This window comes from Eleutherodactylus coqui, chromosome 10 (genome assembly GCF_035609145.1).
Source record: "Eleutherodactylus coqui strain aEleCoq1 chromosome 10, aEleCoq1.hap1, whole genome shotgun sequence".
NCBI lineage: Eukaryota > Metazoa > Chordata > Amphibia > Anura > Eleutherodactylidae > Eleutherodactylus > Eleutherodactylus coqui.
In genome coordinates, this window is record NC_089846.1 from 2578411 (window position 1) to 2600241 (window position 21831).

The 21831-nt window shown below is 35.4% G+C and overlaps 1 protein-coding gene across 2 annotated transcripts in view; it reads left to right on the top strand.

Moving 5' to 3' along the window:
• CFP (complement factor properdin) overlaps positions 1-21076 on the top strand; it is a 57573-nt gene extending 36497 nt beyond the window's left edge. For both annotated transcript variants that reach the window (XM_066579995.1, XM_066579994.1), the window contains 5 exons: positions 392-589; positions 890-1063; positions 17395-17586; positions 17987-18095; positions 19638-21076. In XM_066579995.1, coding sequence (XP_066436092.1) covers positions 392-589; positions 890-1063; positions 17395-17586; positions 17987-18095; positions 19638-19773 — 809 coding nt within the window. In that variant the 3' untranslated portion in view covers positions 19774-21076. The remainder of the gene's footprint in view (positions 1-391; positions 590-889; positions 1064-17394; positions 17587-17986; positions 18096-19637) is intronic.
• The last annotated feature ends 755 nt before the right edge of the window (positions 21077-21831 follow it).

The following is a 21831-nucleotide window of genomic DNA, read 5'->3' on the forward strand; positions in this document are numbered from 1 at the left end:
CAACAAGTTATATAGAGAGCTATGGGAGGTAAAGAGAGAGCTGCAGAGGGGTATACAGAGAGCTACAGAAGGGTATATAGAGAGCTAAAGGGTGGTATACCAAGAGCTACAATGTAGTATATATGGAGCTACTGTGGGGTATATTGAGAGCTACAGGGGGATATATAGAGAGTTACAACGGGTTATATAGAGAGCTACAGAGGGGTATACAGAGAGCTACAGAGGGGTATACAGAGAGCTACAGAGGGGTATACAGAGAGCTACAGAAGGGTATATAGAGAGCTACAGAGGGGTATACAGAGAGCTAGTAAATGTTATACATGACGTCTGCCTCCAGAGTTTACACGCAGCTGGATAATTTTGGGGTGCTTCTTGTGCTCTCTATCCTCAGCTCACGGCTCTTGGGGCTCCTGGGGGCCCTGGAATCAGTGTTCCTCCAACTGCACTAAAGAAGGTTCTGGAACACATCCTGTTCAACTTCGTCATCGAGAGTGTAATAACCCGTCCCCCTCTCCAAGCCCACCCGGGAGAGCATGTGAGGGGAGCAGGCAGGACACCAGAGACTGCCAGGACCTTCCCTTCTGTGCAGGCAAGTGTCTGGGACCTGGAAACTGTCAACAAGCTGCTGCTGATGGATCTGCCGTTCTTTGAGTGTCCTACCAGGACCGGGCAGCGGGTCCGGGGTAAACGGCTCTCGAGTTACTCATACTGGCTGATGATGATGGTCGGGAGTCTGTTTATTAGAGAAAGGATAATGGCATGAAGAGCTCCATCAGCACCGCTCACCCTGCTTATTGACGGTTTCCTCATGAAAACAGCCTAAAGCGCAATAGCAATGCTGGATTGTCCATCTTCTCATGGGGATCTCTGACACCTCTTCTCCCTGCAGTTGACGGACAGTGGGGGGCCTGGCAGGCCGACTCCGAATGTTCTGTGACCTGTGGTGTTGGGCGGATAAGACAGAAGAGGGTTTGTAATGACCCAGCGCCCCGTCATGGAGGGAGAGGCTGCGAGGGACCTACAAGTAGACAATCCATCTGCAACACAAATAAACCCTGTCCCAGTAAGTATTCATGCAACTCAACTAATTAGGAGGTCACATGACCCAATGCATGGAGCTGGACCCCTCAATTCAGAGGCGAGCCCACCTTCCCAGAACCTACCCATATCAGAAATAAATAGTAACATAGTAGTTATATTCTTGTACATAGGGGGCAGTATTATAGTAGTTATATTCTTGTACATAGGGGGCAGTATTATAGTAGTTATATTCTTGTACATAGGGGGCAGTATTATAGTAGTTATATTCTTGTACATAGGAGGCAGTATTATAGTGGTTATATTCTTGTACATAGGGGGCAGTATTATAGTAGTTATATTCTTGTACATAGGGGGCAGTATTATAGTAGGTATATTCCTGTACATAGGAGCAGTATTATAGTAGTTATATTCTTGTACATAGGGGGCAGTATTATAGTAGTTATAGTCTTGTACATAGGGTCAGTATTATAGTAGTTATATTCTTGTACATAGGGGGCAGTATTATAGTAGTTATATTCTTGTACATAGGAGGCAGTATTATAGTAGTTATATTCTTGTACATAGGGGGCAGTATTATAGTAGTTATATTCTTGTACATAGGAGCAGTATTATAGTAGTTATATTCTTGTACATAGGGGGCAGTATTATAGTAGTTATATTCTTGTACATAGGGGGCAGTATTATAGTAGTTATAGTCTTGTACATAGGGGGCAGTATTATAGTAGTTATATTCTTGTACATAGGGGGCAGTATTATAGTAGTTATATTCTTGTACATAGGGGACAGTATTATAGTAGTTATATTCTTGTACATAGGGGGCAGTATTATAGTAGTTATATTCTTGTACATACGGAGCAGTATTATAGTAGTTATATTCTTGTACATAGGGGGCAGTATTATAGTAGTTATATTCTTGTACATAGGGGACAGTATTATAGTAGTTATATTCTTGTACATAGGGGGCAGTATTATAGTAGTTATATTCTTGTACATACGGAGCAGTATTATAGTAGTTATATTCTTGTACATAGGGGGCAGTATTATAGTAGTTATATTCTTGTACATAGGAGGCAGTATTATAGTAGTTATATTCTTGTACATAGGGGGCAGTATTATAGTAGTTATATTCTCGTACACAGGGGGCAGTATTATAGTAGTTATATTCTTGTACATAGGGGGCAGTATTATAGTAGTTATATTCTTGTACTTAGGAGGCAGTATTATAGTAGTTATATTCTTGTACATAGGGGGCAGTATTATAGTAGTTATATTCTTGTATATAGGGGGCAGTATTATAGTAGTTATATTCTTGTACATAGGGGGCAGTATTATAGTAGTTATATTCTTGTATATAGGGGGCAGTATTATAGTAGTTATATTCTTGTACATAGGGGGCAGTATTATAGTAGTTATATTCTTGTACATGGGAGCAGTATTATAGTAGTTATATTCTTGTACATAGGGGGCAGTATTATAGTAGTTATATTCTCGTACACAGGGGGCAGTATTATAGTAGTTATATTCTTGTACATAGGGGGCAGTATTATAGTAGTTATATTCTTGTATATAGGGGGCAGTATTATAGTAGTTATATTCTTGTACATAGGGGGCAGTATTATAGTAGTTATATTCTTGTATATAGGGGGCAGTATTATAGTAGTTATATTCTTGTACATAGGGGGCAGTATTATAGTAGTTATATTCTTGTACATGGGAGCAGTATTATAGTAGTTATATTCTCGTACACAGGGGGCAGTATTATAGTAGTTATATTCTTGTACCTAGGGGGCAGTATTATAGTAATTATATTCTTGTACATAGGAGGCAGTATTATAGTAGTTATATTCTTGTACATAGGAGGCAGTATTATAGTAGTTATATTCTTGTATATAGGAGGCAGTATTATAGTAGTTATATTCTTGTACATAGGGGGCAGTATTATAGTAGTTATATTCTTGTACATAGGGAGCAGTATTATAGTAGTTATATTCTTGTACATAGGGAGCAGTATTATAGTAGTTATATTCTTGTACATAGGGGGCAGTATTATAGTAGTTATATTCTCGTACACAGGGGGCAGTATTATAGTAGTTATATTCTTGTACATGGGAGCAGTATTATAGTAGTTATATTCTTGTACATAGGGGGCAGTATTATAGTAGTTATATTCTCGTACACAGGGGGCAGTATTATAGTAGTTATATTCTTGTACCTAGGGGGCAGTATTATAGTAGTTATATTCTTGTACATAGGAGGCAGTATTATAGTAGTTATTTTCTTGTACATAGGGGGCAGTATTATAGTAGTTATATTCTTGTACATAGGGGGCAGTATTATAGTAGTTATATTCTTGTATATAGGAGGCAGTATTACAGTAGTTATATTCTTGTACATAGGGGGCAGTATTATAGTAGTTATATTCTTGTACATAGGGGGCAGTATTATAGTAGTTATATTCTTGTACAAGGGAGCAGTATTATAGTAGTTATATTCTTGTACATAGGGGGCAGTATTATAGTAGTTATATTCTTGTACATGGGGAGCAGTATTATAGTAGTTATATTCTTGTACATAGGGGGCAGTATTATAGTAGTTATATTCTCGTACACAGGGGGCAGTATTATAGTAGTTATATTCTTGTACCTAGGGGGCAGTATTATAGTAGTTATATTCTTGTACATAGGAGGCAGTATTATAGTAGTTATTTTCTTGTACATAGGGGGCAGTATTATAGTAGTTATATTCTTGTACATAGGGGGCAGTATTATAGTAGTTATATTCTTGTACATAGGAGGCAGTATTATAGTAGTTATATTCTTGTACATAGGGGGCAGTATTATAGTAGTTATATTCTTGTACATAGGGGCAGTATTATATTAGTTATTTTCTTCTACATAGGGGGCAGTATTATAGTAGTTATGTTCTTGTACATAGGGAGCAGTATTATAGTAGTTATATTCTTGAACATAGGGAGCAGTATTATAGTAGTTATATTCTTGTACATAGGGGGCAGTATTATAGTAGTTATATTCTTGTACATAGGGGGCAGTATTATAGTAGTTATATTCTTGTACATAGGAGGTAGTATTATAGTAGTTATATTCTTGTACATAGGGGGCAGTATTATAGTAGTTATATTCTTGCACATAGGGGGCAGTATTATAGTAGTTATATTCTTGTACATAGTAGGCAGTATTATAGTAGTTATATTCTTGTACATAGGGGGCAGTATAATAGTAGTTATATTCTTGTACATAGGGGGCAGTATTATAGTAGTTATATTCTTGTACATAGGAGAGCAGTATTATAGTAGTTATATTCTTGTACATAGGGGGCAGTATTATAGTAGTTATATTCTTGTACATGGGGGCAGTATTATAGTAGTTATATTCTTGTACATGGGGGCAGTATTATAGTAGTTATATTCTTGTACATGGGGGCAGTATTATAGTAGTTATATTCTTGTACATAGGAGGCAGTATTATAGTAGTTATATTCTTGTACATAGGGGGCAGTATTATAGTAGTTATATTCTTGTACATAGGAGGCAGTATTATAGTAGTTATATTCTTGTACATAGTAGGCAGTATTATAGTAGTTATATTCCTGTACATAGGGGGCAGTATAATAGTAGTTATATTCTTGTACATAGGGGGCAGTATTATAGTAGTTATATTCTTGTACATAGGGGGCAGTATTATAGTAGTTATATTCCTGTACATATGGGCAGTATTATAATAGTTATATTCTTGTACATAGGGGGCAGTATTATAGTAGTTATATTCTTGTACATAGGGAGCAGTATTGTAGTAGTTATATTCTTGTACAAAGGGGGCAGTATTATAGTAGTTATATTCTTGTACATAGGAGCAGTATTATAGTAGTTATATTCTTGTACATAGGAGGTAGTATTATAGTAGTTATATACTTGTACATAGGGGGCAGTATTATAGTAGTTATATTCTTGTACATGGGGAGCAGTATTATAGTAGTTATATTCTTGTACATAGGGAGCAGTATTATAGTAGTTATATTCTTGTACATAGGGGGCAGTATTATAGTAGTTATATACTTGTACATAGGGGGCAGTATTATGGTAGTTATATTCTTGTACATAGGTAGCAGTATTATAGTAGTTATATTCTTGTACATAGGGGGCAGTATTATAGTAGTTATATACTTGTACATAGGGGGCAGTATTATAGTAGTTATATTCTTGTACATAGGGGGCAGTATTATAGTAGTTATATTCTTGTACATGGGGAGCAGTATTATAGTAGTTATATTCTTGTACATAGGAGAGCAGTATTATAGTAGTTATATTCTTGTACATAGGGGGCAGTATTATAGTAGTTATATTCTTGTACATAGGGGCAGTATTATAGTAGTTATATTCTTGTACATAGGAGGCAGTATTATAGTAGGTATATTGTTGTACATAGGAGGCAGTATTATAGAAGTTATATTCTTGTACATAGGAGCAGTATTATAGTAGTTATATTCTTGTACATAGGGGGCAGTATTATAGTAGTTATATTCTTGTACATAGGTAGCAGTATTATAGTAGTTATATTCTTGTACATAGGGGGCAGTATTATAGTAGTTATATACTTGTACATAGGGGGCAGTATTATAGTAGTTATATTCTTGTACATAGGGGGCAGTATTATAGTAGTTATATTCTTGTACATGGGGAGCAGTATTATAGTAGTTATATTCTTGTACATAGGAGAGCAGTATTATAGTAGTTATATTCTTGTACATAGGGGGCAGTATTATAGTAGTTATATTCTTGTACATAGGGGCAGTATTATAGTAGTTATATTCTTGTACATAGGAGGCAGTATTATAGTAGGTATATTGTTGTACATAGGAGGCAGTATTATAGAAGTTATATTCTTGTACATAGGAGCAGTATTATAGTAGTTATATTCTTGTACATAGGGAGAAGTATTATAGTAGTTATATTCTTGTACATAGGGAGCAGTATTGTAGTAGTTATATTCTTGTACATAGGGGGCAGTATTATAGTAGTTATATTCTTGTACATAGGGGGCAGTATTATAGTACAGTAGTTGTATTCTTGTACATAGGGAGCAGTATTGTAGTAGTTATATTCTTGTACATAGGGGGCAGTATTATAGTAGTTATATACTTGTACATAGGGGGCAGTATTATAGTAGTTATATTCTTGTACTTAGGGGGCGGTATTATAGTAGTTATATTCTTGTACATAGGGGGCAGTATTATAGTAGTTATATTCTTGTACATAGGGGGCAGTATTATAGTACAGTAGTTGTATTCTTGTACATAGGGAGCAGTATTATAGTAGTTATATTCTTGTACATAGGGGGCAGTATTATAGTAGTTATATTCTTGTACATAGGGAGCAATATTATAGTAGTTATATTCTTGTACATAGGAGCAGTATTATAGTAGTTATATTCTTGTACAGAGGAGGCAGTATTATAGTAGTTATATTCTTGTACATAGGAGAGCAGTATTATAGTAGTTATATTCTTGTACATAGGGGGCAGTATTATAGTAGTTATATTCTTGTACATAGGGGGCAGTATTATAGTAGTTATATTCCTGTACATATGGGCAGTATTATAGTAGTTATATTTTTGTACATAGGGGGCAGTATTATAGTAGTTATATTCTTGTACATAGGGGGGCAGTATTATAGTAGTTATATTCTTGTACATAGGGGGGCAGTATTATAGTAGTTATATTCTTGTACATAGGGAGCAGTATTGTAGTAGTTATATTCTTGTACAAAGGGGGCAGTATTATAGTAGTTATATTCTTGTACATAGGAGCAGTATTATAGTACAGTAGTTGTATTCTTGTACATAGGGAGCAGTATTATAGTAGTTATATTCTTGTACATAGGGGGCAGTATTATAGTAGTTATATACTTGTACATAGGGGGCAGTATTATAGTAGTTATATTCTTGTACATAGGGGGCAATATTATAGTAGTTATATTCTTGTACATAGGAGAGCAGTATTATAGTAGTTATATTCTTGTACATAGGGGGCAGTCATATAGTAGTTATATTCTTGTACATAGGGGGCAGTATTATAGTAGGTATATTGTTGTACATAGGGGGCAGTATTATAGTAGTTATATTCTTGTACATAGGGAGCAGTATTATAGTAGGTATATTGTTGTACATAGGGGGCAGTATTATAGTACTTATATTCTTGTACATAGGGGTCAGTATTATAGTAGGTATATTCTTGTACATAGGAGCAGTATTATAGTAGTTATATTCTTGTACATAGGAGCAGTATTATAGTAGTTATATTCTTGTCCATAGGGAGCAGTATTATAGTAGTTATATTCTTGTACATAGGGAGCAGTATTGTAGTAGTTATATTCTTGTACAAAGGGGGCAGTATTATAGTAGTTATATTCTTGTACATAGGAGGCAGTATTATAGTAGTTATATTCTTGTACATAGGAGCAGTATTATAGTACAGTAGTTGTATTCTTGTACATAGGGAGCAGTATTATAGTAGTTATATTCTTGTACATAGGGGGCAGTATTATAGTAGTTATATACTTGTACATAGGGGGCAGTATTATAGTAGTTATATTCTTGTACATAGGGGGCAGTATTATAGTAGTTATATACTTGTACATAGGGGGCAGTATTATAGTAGTTATATTCTTGTACATGGGGAGCAGTATTATAGTAGTTATATTCTTGTACATAGGAGAGCAGTATTATAATAGTTATATTCTTGTACATAGGGGGCAGTATTATAGTAGTTATATTCTTGTACATAGGGAGCAGTATTATAGTAGGTATATTGTTGTACATAGGGGGCAGTATTATAGTACTTATATTCTTGTACATAGGGGTCAGTATTATAGTAGTTATATTCTTGTACATAGGGAGCAGTATTATAGTAGGTATATTGTTGTACATAGGAGGCAGTATTATAGAAGTTATATTCTTGTACATAGGGGGCAGTATTATAGTAGTTATATTCTTGTATATAAGGGGCAGTATTATAGTAGTTATATTCTTGTACATAGGGGGCAGTATTATAGTAGTTATATTATTGTACATAGGGGGCAGTATTATAGTAGTTATATCCTTGTACATAGGGGGCAGTATTATAGTAGTTATATTCTTGTACAGAGGAGCAGTATTATAGTAGTTATATTCTTGTACATAGGGAGCAGTATTGTAGTAGTTATATTCTTGTACATAGGGGGCAGTATTATAGTACAGTAGTTGTATTCTTGTACATAGGGAGCAGTATTATAGTAGTTATATTCTTGTACATAGGGGGCAGTATTATAGTAGTTATATACTTGTACATAGGGGGCAGTATTATAGTAGTTATATACTTGTACATAGGGGGCGGTATTATAGTAGTTATATTCTTGTACATAGGGGGCAGTATTATAGTAGTTATATACTTGTACATAGGGGGCAGTATTATAGTAGTTATATTCTTGTACATAGGGGGCGGTATTATAGTAGTTATATTCTTGTACATAGGGGGCAGTATTATAGTAGTTATATTCTTGTACATAGGGGGCAGTATTATAGTACAGTAGTTGTATTCTTGTACATAGGGAGCAGTATTATAGTAGTTATATTCTTGTACATAGGGGGCAGTATTATAGTAGTTATATACTTGTACATAGGGGGCAGTATTATAGTAGTTATATTCTTGTACATAGGGGGCGGTATTATAGTAGTTATATTCTTGTACATAGGGGGCAGTATTATAGTAGTTATATACTTGTACATAGGGGGCAGTATTATAGTAGTTATATTCTTGTACATAGGGGGCGGTATTATAGTAGTTATATTCTTGTACATAGGGGGCAGTATTATAGTAGTTATATTCTTGTACATAGGGGGCAGTATTATAGTAGTTATATTCTTGTACATAGGGGGCAGTATTATAGTAGTTATATACTTGTACATAGGGGGCAGTATTATAGTAGTTATATTCTTGTACATAGGGGGCAGTATTATAGTAGTTATATTCTTGTACATAGGGGGCAGTATTATAGTAGTTATATACTTGTACATAGGGGGCAGTATTATAGTAGTTATATTCTTGTACATAGGAGACCAGTATTATAATAGTTATATTCTTGTACATAGGGGGCAGTATTATAGTAGTTATATTCTTCTACATAGGGAGCAGTATTATAGTAGGTATATTGTTGTACATAGGGGGCAGTATTATAGTACTTATATTCTTGTACATAGGGGTCAGTATTATAGTAGTTATATTCTTGTACATAGGGGCAGTATTAAAGTAGTTATATTCTTGTACATAGGGAGCAGTATTATAGTAGGTATATTGTTGTACATAGGAGGCAGTATTATAGTAGTTATATACTTGTACATAGGGAGCAGTATTATAGTAGTTATATTCTTGTATATAGGGGGCAGTATTATAGTAGTTATATTCTTGTACATAGGGGGCAGTATTATAGTAGTTATATTATTGTACATAGGGGGCAGTATTATAGTAGTTATATCCTTGTACATAGGGGGCAGTATTATAGTAGTTATATTCTTGTACAGAGGAGCAGTATTATAGTAGTTATATTCTTGTACATAGGGAGCAGTATTATAGTAGGTATATTGTTGTACATAGGAGGCAGTATTATACAAGTTATATTCTTGTACATAGGGGGCAGTATTATAGTAGTTATATTCTTGTATATAGGGGGCAGTATTATAGTAGTTATATTCTTGTACATAGGGGGCAGTATTATAGTAGTTATATTATTGTACATAGGGGGCAGTATTATAGTAGTTATATCCTTGTACATAGGGGGCAGTATTATAGTAGTTATATTCTTGTACAGAGGAGCAGTATTATAGTAGTTATATTCTTGTACATAGGGAGCAGTATTATAGTAGTTATATTCTTGTACATAGGGGGCAGTATTATAGTACAGTAGTTGTATTCTTGTACATAGGGAGCAGTATTATAGTAGTTATATTCTTGTACATAGGGGGCAGTATTATAGTAGTTATATACTTGTACATAGGGGGCAGTATTATAGTAGTTATATTCTTGTACATAGGGGGCAGTATTATAGTAGTTATATTCTTGTACATAGGGGGCAGTATTATAGTAGTTATATCCTTGTACATAGGGGGCAGTATTATAGTAGTTATATTCTTGTACATAGGGGGCGGTATTATAGTAGTTATATTCTTGTACATAGGGGGCAGTATTATAGTAGTTATATACTTGTACATAGGGGGCAGTATTATAGTAGTTATATTCTTGTACATAGGGGGCGGTATTATAGTAGTTATATTCTTGTACATAGGGGGCAGTATTATAGTAGTTATATTCTTGTACATAGGGGGCAGTATTATAGTAGTTATATTCTTGTACATAGGGGGCAGTATTATAGTACAGTAGTTGTATTCTTGTACATAGGGAGCAGTATTATAGTAGTTATATTCTTGTACATAGGGGGCAGTATTATAGTAGTTATATTCTTGTACATAGGGAGCAATATTATAGTAGTTATATTCTTGTACATAGGAGCAGTATTATAGTAGTTATATTCTTGTACATAGGAGCAGTATTATAGTAGTTATATTCTTGTACAGAGGAGGCAGTATTATAGTAGTTATATTCTTGTACATAGGGGGCAGTATTATAGTAGTTATATTCTTGTACATTGGGGGCAGTACTATAGTAGTTATATTCTTGTACATAGGGGGCAGTATTATAGTAGTTATATTCTTGTACATAGGGGGCAGTATTATAGTAGTTATATTCTTGTACATAGGAGAGCAGTATTATAGTAGTTATATTCTTGTACATAGGGGGCAGTATTATAGTAGTTATATTCTTGTACATAGGGGGCAGTATTATAGTAGTTATATTCCTGTACATATGGGCAGTATTATAGTAGTTATATTCTTGTACATAGGGGGCAGTATTATAGTAGTTATATTCTTGTACATAGGGAGCAGTATTGTAGTAGTTATATTCTTGTACAAAGGGGGCAGTATTATAGTAGTTATATTCTTGTACATAGGAGCAGTATTATAGTACAGTAGTTGTATTCTTGTACATAGGGGTCAGTATTACAGTAGTTATATTCTTGTACATAGGGAGCAGTATTATAGTAGGTATATTGTTGTACATAGGGGGCAGTATTATAGTAGTTATATTCTTGTACATAGGAGCAGTATTATAGTAGTTATATTCTTGTACAGAGGAGCAGTATTATAGTAGTTATATTCTTGTACATAGGGAGCAGTATTATAGTAGTTATATTCTTGTACATAGGAGCAGTATTATAGTTCAGTAGTTGTATTCTTGTACATAGGGAGCAGTATTATAGTAGTTATATTCTTGTACATAGGGGGCAGTATTATAGTAGTTATATACTTGTACATAGGGGGCAGTATTATAGTAGTTATATTCTTGTACATAGGGGGCAGTATTATAGTAGTTATATACTTGTACATAGGGGGCAGTATTATAGTAGTTATATTCTTGTACATGGGGAGCAGTATTATAGTAGTTATATTCTTGTACATAGGAGAGCAGTATTATAGTAGTTATATTCTTGTACATAGGGAGCAGTATTATAGTAGGTATATTGTTGTACATAGGGGGCAGTATTATAGTACTTATATTCTTGTACATAGAGGTCAGTATTATAGTAGTTATATTCTTGTACATAGGGAGCAGTATTATAGTAGTTATATTCTTGTACATAGGAGCAGTATTATAGAAGTTATATTCTTGTACATAGGAGCAGTATTATAGTAGTTATATTCTTGTACAGAGGAGCAGTATTATAGTAGTTATATTCTTGTACATAGGGAGCAGTATTGTAGTAGTTATATTCTTGTACAAAGGGGGCAGTATTATAGTAGTTATATTCTTGTACATAGGGGGCAGTATTATAGTACAGTAGTTGTATTCTTGTACATAGGGAGCAGTATTATAGTAGTTATATTCTTGTACATAGGGGGCAGTATTATAGTAGTTATATACTTGTACATAGGGGGCAGTATTATAGTAGTTATATTCTTGTACATAGGGGGCGGTATTATAGTAGTTATATTCTTGTACATAGGGGGCAGTATTATAGTAGTTATATTCTTGTACATAGGGGGCAGTATTATAGTACAGTAGTTGTATTCTTGTACATAGGGAGCAGTATTATAGTAGTTATATTCTTGTACATAGGGGACAGTATTATAGTAGTTATATTCTTGTACATAGGGGGCAGTATTATAGTAGTTATATTCTTGTACATAGGGGGCAGTATTATAGTAGTTAAATTCTTGTACATAGGGGGCAGTATTATAGTAGTTATATTCTTGTACATAGGGGGCAGTATTATAGTAGTTATATTCTTGTACATAGGGGGCAGTATTATAGTACAGTAGTTGTATTCTTGTACATAGGGAGCAGTATTATAGTAGTTATATTCTTGTACATAGGGGGCAGTATTATAGTAGTTATATTCTTGTACATAGGGGGCAGTATTATAGTAGTTAAATTCTTGTACATAGGGGGCGGTATTATAGTAGTTATATTCTTGTACATAGGGGGCAGTATTATAGTAGTTATATTCTTGTACATAGGGGGCAGTATTATAGTACAGTAGTTGTATTCTTGTACATAGGGAGCAGTATTATAGTAGTTATATTCTTGTACATAGGGGGCAGTATTATAGTAGTTATATTCTTGTACATAGGGGGCAGTATTATAGTAGTTATATTCTTGTACATAGGGGGCAGTATTACAGTAGTTATATTCTTGTACATAGGGGGCAGTATTATAGTAGTTATATTCTTGTACATAGGGGGCAGTATTATAGTAGTTATATTCTTGTACAAAGGGGGCAGTATTATAGTAGTTATATTCTTGTACATAGGGGGCAGTATTATAGTAGTTATATTCTTGTACATAGGGGGCAGTGTTATAGTAGTTATATTCTTGTACATAGGATCAGTATTATAGTAGTTATATTCTTGTACATAGGGGGCAGTATTATAGTAGTTATATTCTTGTACAAAGGGGGCAGTATTATAGTAGTTATATTCTTGTACATAGGGGGCAGTATTATAGTTGTTATATTCTTGTACATAGGGGGCAGTATTATAGTACACTAGTTGTATTCTTGTACATAGGGAGCAGTATTATAGTAGTTATATTCTTGTACAAAGGGGGCAGTATTATAGTAGTTATATCCTTGTACATAGGAGCAGTATTAAAGTACAGTAGTTGTATTCTTGTACATAGGGAGCAGTTTTATAGTAGTTGTATTCTTGTACATAGGGAGCAGTATTATAGTAGTTATATTCTTGTACATAGGGAGCAGTATTATAGTAGTTATATACTTGTACATAGGGGGCAGTATTATAGTAGTTATATTCTTGTACATAGGGGGCAGTATTATAGTAGTTATATACTTGTACATAGGGGGCAGTATTGTAGTAGTTATATTCTTGTACATAGGAGAGCAGTATTATAGTAGTTATATTCTTGTACATAGGGAGCAGTATTATAGTAGGTATATTGTTGTACATAGGGGGCAGTATTATAGTACTTATATTCTTGTACATAGGGGTCAGTATTATCGTAGTTATATTCTTGTACATAGGGAGCAGTATTATAGTAGGTATATTGTTGTACATAGGAGGCAGTATTATAGCAGTTATATTCTTGTACATAGGAGCAGTATTATAGTAGTTATATTCTTGTACATAGGGGGCAGTATTATAGTAGTTATATTCTTGTACATAGGAGCAGTATTATAGTAGTTATATTCTTGTACATAGGGGGCAGTATTATAGTAGTTATATTCTTGTACATAGGGGGCAGTATTACAGTAGTTATATTCTTGTACATAGGGGGCAGTATTATAGTAGTTATATTCTTGTACATAGGGGGCAGTATTATAGTAGTTATATTCTTGTACATAGGGGGCAGTATTATAGTAGTTATATTCTTGTACATAGGGGGCAGTATTATAGTACAGTAGTTGTATTCTTGTACATAGGGAGCAGAATTATAGTAGTTATATTCTTGTACATAGGGGGCAGTATTATAGTAGTTATATTCTTGTACATAGGGGGCGGTATTATACTAGTTATATTCTTGTACAGAGGAGGCAGTATTATAGTAGTTATATTCTTGTACATAGGGGGGCAGTATTATAGTAGTTATATTCTTGTACATAGGAGGCAGTATTATAGTAGTTATATTCTTGTACATAGGGGGCAGTATTATAGTAGTTATATTCATGTACATAGGAGGCAGTATTATAGTAGTTATATTCTTGTACATAGGGGGCAGTATTATAGTAGTTATATTCTTGTGCATAGGAGCAGTATTATAGTAGTTATATTCATGTACATAGGAGGCTGTATTATAGCAGTTATGTTCTTGTACATAGGGGGCAGTATAATAGTAGTTATATTCTTGTGCATAGGAGAAGTATTATAGTAGTTATATTCATGTACATAGGGGGCAGTATTATAGCAGTTATGTTCTTGTACATAGGGGGCAGTATTATAGCAGTTATGTTCTTGTGCATAGGGAGCAGTATTATAGTAGTTATATTCTTGTATATAGGGAGCAGTATTATAGTAGTTATATTCTTGTACATGGGGGCAATATTATAATAGTTATATTCTTGTACATAGGGGGCAGTATTATACTAGTTATATTGTTGTACAGAGGAGGCAGTATTACAGTAGTTATATTCTTGTACATAGGGGGGCAGCATTATAGTAGTTATATTCTTGTACATAGGGAGCAGTATTATAGTAGTTATATTCTTGTACATAGAGAGGCAGTATTATAGTAGTTATATTCTAGTACATAGGGGGCAGTATTATAGTAGTTATATTCTTGTACATAGGGGGCAGTATTATAGTAGTTATATTCTTGTACATAGGGGGCAGTATTATAGTAGTTATATTCTTGTACATAGGGGGGCAGTATTATAGTAGTTATATTCTTGTACATAGGGAGCAGTATTATAGTAGTTATATTCTTGTACAAAGGAGGCAGTATTATAGTAGTTATATTCTTGTACATAGGGGGCAGTATTGTAGTAGTTATATTTTTGTACATAGGAGGCAGTATTATAGTAGTTATATTCTTGTACATAGGGGGCAGTATTATAGTAGTTATATTCTTGTACATAGGGGAGCAGTATTATAGTAATTATATTCTTGTACATAGGAGGCAGTATTATAGTAGTTATATTTTTGTACATAGGGAGCAGTATTATAGTAGTTATATTCTTGTACATAGGGGGCAGTATTATAGTAGTTATATTCTTGTATATAGGGAGCAGTATTATAGTAGTTATATTCTTGTACATGGGGGCAATATTATAATAGTTATATTCTTGTACATAGGGGGCAGTATTATACTAGTTATATTGTTGTACAGAGGAGGCAGTATTACAGTAGTTATATTCTTGTACATAGGGGGGCAGCATTATAGTAGTTATATTCTTGTACATAGGGAGCAGTATTATAGTAGTTATATTCTTGTACATAGAGAGGCAGTATTATAGTAGTTATATTCTAGTACATAGGGGGCAGTATTATAGTAGTTATATTCTTGTACATAGGGGGCAGTATTATAGTAGTTATATTCTTGTACATAGGGGGCAGTATTATAGTAGTTATATTCTTGTACATAGGGGGGCAGTATTATAGTAGTTATATTCTTGTACATAGGGAGCAGTATTATAGTAGTTATATTCTTGTACAAAGGAGGCAGTATTATAGTAGTTATATTCTTGTACATAGGGGGCAGTATTGTAGTAGTTATATTTTTGTACATAGGAGGCAGTATTATAGTAGTTATATTCTTGTACATAGGGGGCAGTATTATAGTAGTTATATTCTTGTACATAGGGGAGCAGTATTATAGTAATTATATTCTTGTACATAGGAGGCAGTATTATAGTAGTTATATTTTTGTACATAGGGAGCAGTATTATAGTAGTTATATTCTTGTACATAGGGGGCAGTATTATAGTAGTTATATTCTTGTACATAGGGAGCGGTATTATAGTAGTTATATTCTTGTACATAGGAGCAGTATTATAGTAGTTATATTCTTGTACATAGGGGGCAGTATTATAGTAGTTATATACTTGTACATAGGGGGCAGTATTATAGTAGTTATATTCTTGTACATAGTGGGCAGTATTATAGTAGTTATATTCTTGTACATAGGGGGCAGTATTATAGTAGTTATATTCTTGGACATAGGGGGCAGTATTATAGTAGTTATATTCTTGTACATAGGGTCAGTATTAAAGTAGTTATATTCTTGTACATAGGAGGCAGTATTATAGTAGTTATATTCTTGTACATAGGAGCAGTATTATAGTAGTTATATTCTTGTACATAGGGAGCAGTATTATAGTAGTTATATTCTTGTACATAGGGAGCAGTATTATAGTAGTTATATTCTTGTACATAGGGGGCAGTATTATAGTAGTTATATTCTTGTATATAGGGGGCAGTATTATAGTAGTTATATTCCTTTACATAGGGGGCAGTATTATAGTAGTTATATTCTTGTACATACGGGGCAGTATTATAGTAGTTATATTCTTGTACATAGGGGGCAGTATTATAGTAGTTATATTCTTGTACATAGCAGTATTATAGTAGTTATATTCTTGTACATAGGAGGCAGTATTATAGTAGTTATATTCTTGTACATAGGGGGCAGTATTATAGTAGTTATATTCTTGTACATAGGGGGCAGTATTATAGTAGTTATATTCTTGTACATAGGGGCAGTATTATAGTAGTTATATTCTTGTATATAGGGGGCAGTATTGTAGTAGTTATATTGTTGTACATAGGGGGCAGTATTATAGTAGTTATATTCTTGTACATAGGGGGCAGTATTATAGTAGTTATATTCTTGTATATAGGGGGCAGTATTATAGTAGTTATATTCTTGTACATAGGGGGCAGTATTGTAGTTTTATTTATTTTTTTCTTTCAATTCCTCACCTTTTCAAATCTCTGCTTGCTGTCAGTATGTAGGAATATACTTTTTTAACATCCAGTAGATGAAAACCTGTATAGATCTAATGCCTCTCATAGCTGAGGGTTTGTTACATTTGAGTGATACCTACCAGCTTCAGAAATGTCTCTCCTGTCCTGAAAATTGTTACAATGTATCTGTGCAGGAAAAATGTATCAGTCTGGAATCCCAAGTGACCATCACACTGGATCTAGACTGGATGCACTTGTAACAAACCCTCTGCAGAGCTGCATGACCATAAAGACTCTACTTAAAGTGCAATGTTCTTCTTCCCTCCTGCAGTTGATGGGCAGTGGTCCCAATGGAATGAGTGGTCCTCATGCTCCCGTTTGGATGGCGAACAAATTAGGTGCAAGCAAAGAGTAGGAAACCAGTTCAGACACCGCGTATGTGAAGGGCAGATCCATGGAGGGAACTGGTGCGAGGGCAAGCATCGGGAGAGCCGCGCCTGCTACGACGCAGACAAATGTCGGTGTAAGTGACCTTGAGGTTCTACTTCTCAATTAATGGCCCAAACCTCCCAATAATCCCAATCCACAAGAAATTACCCATAAACTGGACTGTGGAGAGGCGGAGCTTATTGATGTTTGCATAATTGGGTGTGTTTAGCCAGTATATGGGGGCTCTTCAATGTGAATGGAGTAAAGGGATCAGAGTGGCCAACTATCAGTAAAATCCTGGCAGTCTGTAAAAAGCATTGGAGGTGCGAAGAACATACAGCCTTCATATCAGCAGTGCGCACGGCGGAGCCTGTCACTAATACGCCCCATGCTTTATTAGGGGGATATGTTGGCTTTTCCTGATTTTCAGAAATATTGCCCAGAAAAAAAAAGTGTAATGGTTTGTTTTTAAAAATGTACACTATTTTATGTAGATGACGGATACTGGACAGAATGGAGCGAATGGGGGATGTGCTCCGCCCCCTGCGGGAAGGCCACCAAAACAAGAACCAGGCAGTGTCTACCTACATACCCAGATTATCCGTGAGTCCAATAACAGCAGTTCATCTCTGAAGGGGCGGTATTATAGTAGTTATATTCTTGTACATAGGGGGCAGTATTATAGTAGTTATATTCTTGTACATAGGGGGCAGTATTATAGTAGTTATATTCTTGTACATAGGGGGCAGTATTATAGTAGTTATATTCTTGTACATAGGGGGCAGTATTATAGTAGTTATATTCTTGTACATAGGGGGCAGTATTATAGTAGTTATATTCTTGTACATAGGGGGGAGTATTATAGTATTTATATTCTTGTACATAGGGGGCAGTATTATAGTAGTTATATTCTTGTACATAGGGGGCAGTATTATAGTTGTTATATTCTTGTACATAGGGGGCAGTATTATAGTAGTTATATTCTTGTACATAGGGGGGAGTATTATAGCAGTTATATTCTTGTAGATAGGGGGCATTATTATAGTAGTTATATTCTTGTACATAGGGGGCAGTATTATAGTAGTTATATTCTTGTACATAGGGGGCAGTATTATAGTAGTTATATTCTTGTACATAGGGGGCAGTATTATAGTAGTTATATTCTTGTACATAGGGGGGCAGTATTATAGTAGTTATATTCTTGTACATAGGGGGCAGTATTATAGTAGTTATATTCTTGTACATAGGGAGCAGTATTATAGTAGTTATATCCTTGTACATAGGGGGCAGTATTATAGTAGTTATATTCTTGTACATAGGGGGCAGTATTATAGTAGTTATATTCTTGTACATAGGAGGCACTATTATAGTAGTTATATTCTTGTACATAGGGGGCAGTATTATAGTAGTTATATCCTTGTACATGGGAGCAGTATTATAGTAGTTATATTCTTGTACATAGGGGGCAGTATTATAGTAGTTATATTCTTGTACATAGGGGGCAGTATTATAGTAGTTATATTCTTGTACATAGGGAGCAGTATTATAGTAGTTATATTCTTGTACATAGGGGGCAGTATTATAGTAGTTATATTCTTGTACATAGGGGGCAGTATTATAGTAGTTATATTCCTGTACATAGGGGGCAGTATTATAGTAGTTATATTCTTGTACATAGGAGGCAGTATTATAGTAGTTATATTCTTGTACATAGGGGGCAGTATTATAGTAGTTATATTCTTGTACATAGGAGCAGTATTATAGTAGTTATATTCTTGTACATAGGGGGCAGTATTATAGTAGTTATATTCTTGTACATAGGGGGCAGTATTATAGTAGTTATATTCTTGTACATAGGGGGCAGTATTATAGTAGTTATATTCTTGTACATAGGGGACAGTATCCTAGTAGTTATATTCTTGTACATAGGAGGCAGTATTATAGTAGTTATATTCTTGTACATGGGGGCAGTATTATAGTAGTTATATTCTTGTACATAGGGGGCAGTATTATAGTAGTTATATGCTTGTACATAGGGGCAACATATATTACCCATCACATGGTACAATTAATTGGTGATATTTTATATATAGGTATATGTTTTGAATTTATCATGTTTTGTTCTTTATTTTTTTCTGTTCTTAGGGATATCGTTGCCGGAGCCACTAAGTCTGTAGAAGTCTTTTTCTCTGGAATACCACTACCACGATGTGATCCTATTAATGGAGAACGTTCCAAAGTTGTGGAAGTGGTAGACTGTAAAAATGTTCCAAAATGCTAAAAACCTTTAGAGCACGCCTGAGTATTGAATTCTCAGAATACTCTGCTGTGTGTAACTAATGCACAAATCTCTTTCTGGCTGTCGTTTGATTTATATGCTTTATTTCCCCAATTTTCCTTGCAGGGTGTACAGGGTTTGGTATTATAGGCATTGAAATTAATCGGAGCTTTGTCTGTAATACCATGCCTGGCCACTACACTAAGAATGGAGCTGCTTACTATCTATGATCAGCAGGACTCCCAGGCCATGGACCCCTGCCAATCCACTAGTGACTTATCCTGAGGATATGCCATCAATAATCTGCAGCCGGACAACCCTTCTGGCAAATAGTGAACATTTCGGATATCTCCCAACTGTCTGATACTACGCAGATTCCCCATTTCCTTCTATTGGTGTATATTCTTTATTGTGTTGTGTTTCTTATTAGACGGGTTGATGCCGGGAATTAAGTGACCCTACGGCCCTGCACAAACAAAGATGGCCACACTGTTTGCTACCTGATGCAGTCGGGTTATTAGTATATATTGGTAGCCTAGGACGCTGCATGCTGCTCTGAGTGGCTGGCATGGTGCATGCAGTCAGCGCTAGCCAATCACAGATGTAGTATCTTATATTAATGTTGTATACTAATACACAGTGTGCATCCGGTAGTCAGAGAAGCTGGTACCGCCATCTTTGTTTGTCCAGGACCGGAGGGTCCCGTTTGATTAGGATGGTGACAGAAGCTGCAATAAATGCAGTAATGCCTTCCTCTCACATAGTACCAGTTTACGGTTTACTTTATTTCTTTCACTTTCAGTCCTCCGGTGCCCCCAGTGTGTCCCACCACCGCGGTTGTTCTATAAATCCCCGTCCCGCTGCTGCCACGGTCCTCGAGGTACTCTGTCTCAAGGGAAGCCATTCTATGTTGCAGACGGCGTCTTCCTTTTACAGAACTGTAGAGCTGGTGCACCGAGATGCTGGCAGTGCGCAGGGGGGGGCGGTGGGGAGTGGCGCGCTGGGTAGGGGAGAAGCCATCTGCAACCGAGAATGGCTTCACCTGGTACAGCATGCCACTGGGGATGAGGATTTACAGAGCAGCTGCGGTGGTGGGGCACATTGCAGGCGCAGGAGGAATAAAAGCAAAATAAATAAAATGGAGGCGTTCAGCAGAATCCCGCGCCCGCCGGTACGCACCGAGACACAAGCAGTGATTTTCTTTCTGATGCTAAGCCTGCGAGTTCCTCTCATAGATCCCACATTGTTTTCGGCTGTGGCCACTCTTTCATCTGCTTCGGGCTAATAAAGTGTTCTGTTGGATGAAGTTACAAGTTGTTTCTCTCCGCTCCCGTTTGGTTTTCGTTCTCGTATAATTCCATCAGCCGGCGTGCGTCCCGTGTACACATCATGCGCTACCTGCACAAGGCATCATCCTCCACGCCCGCTCCATTACAAGACTTGTTCCGGATTAACCCCTGACAATGCGGCTTTTTTTTTTCACTTTTTCCTGTCCACTTTCATAAAAATCACAACTCTCTTATTTATCCATCGAGTCGCTGTCGGAGGGTTGTAGTTGTAGTTGTAGTTGTAGTTGTTGTTGTAGTTGTTGTTGTAGTTGTTGTAGTTGTTGTAGTAGTTGTAGTTGTTGTTGTAGTAGTTGTAGTTGTTGTAGTTGTTGTAGTAGTTGTAGTTGTTGTAGTAGTTGTAGTTGTTGTAGTTGTTGTAGTTGTTGTAGTAGTTGTAGTAGTTGTAGTAGTTGTAGTAGTAGTTGTAGTTGTAGTTGTAGTTGTAGTTGTTGTAGTAGTTGTTGTAGTTGTTGTTGTAGTAGTTGTTGTTGTAGTAGTTGTTGTTGTAGTAGTTGTTGTTGTAGTAGTTGTTGTAGTAGTAGTTGTTGTAGTAGTAGTTGTTGTAGTAGTAGTAGTTGTTGTAGTAGTAGTAGTTGTTGTAGTAGTAGTTGTTGTAGTAGTAGTTGTTGTAGTAGTAGTTGTTGTAGTAGTTGTAGTTGTAGTAGTTGTAGTAGTTGTAGTTGTAGTTGTTGTTTGTTCCATGACGAGTTGTATTTTTCAGTAATATTATTTA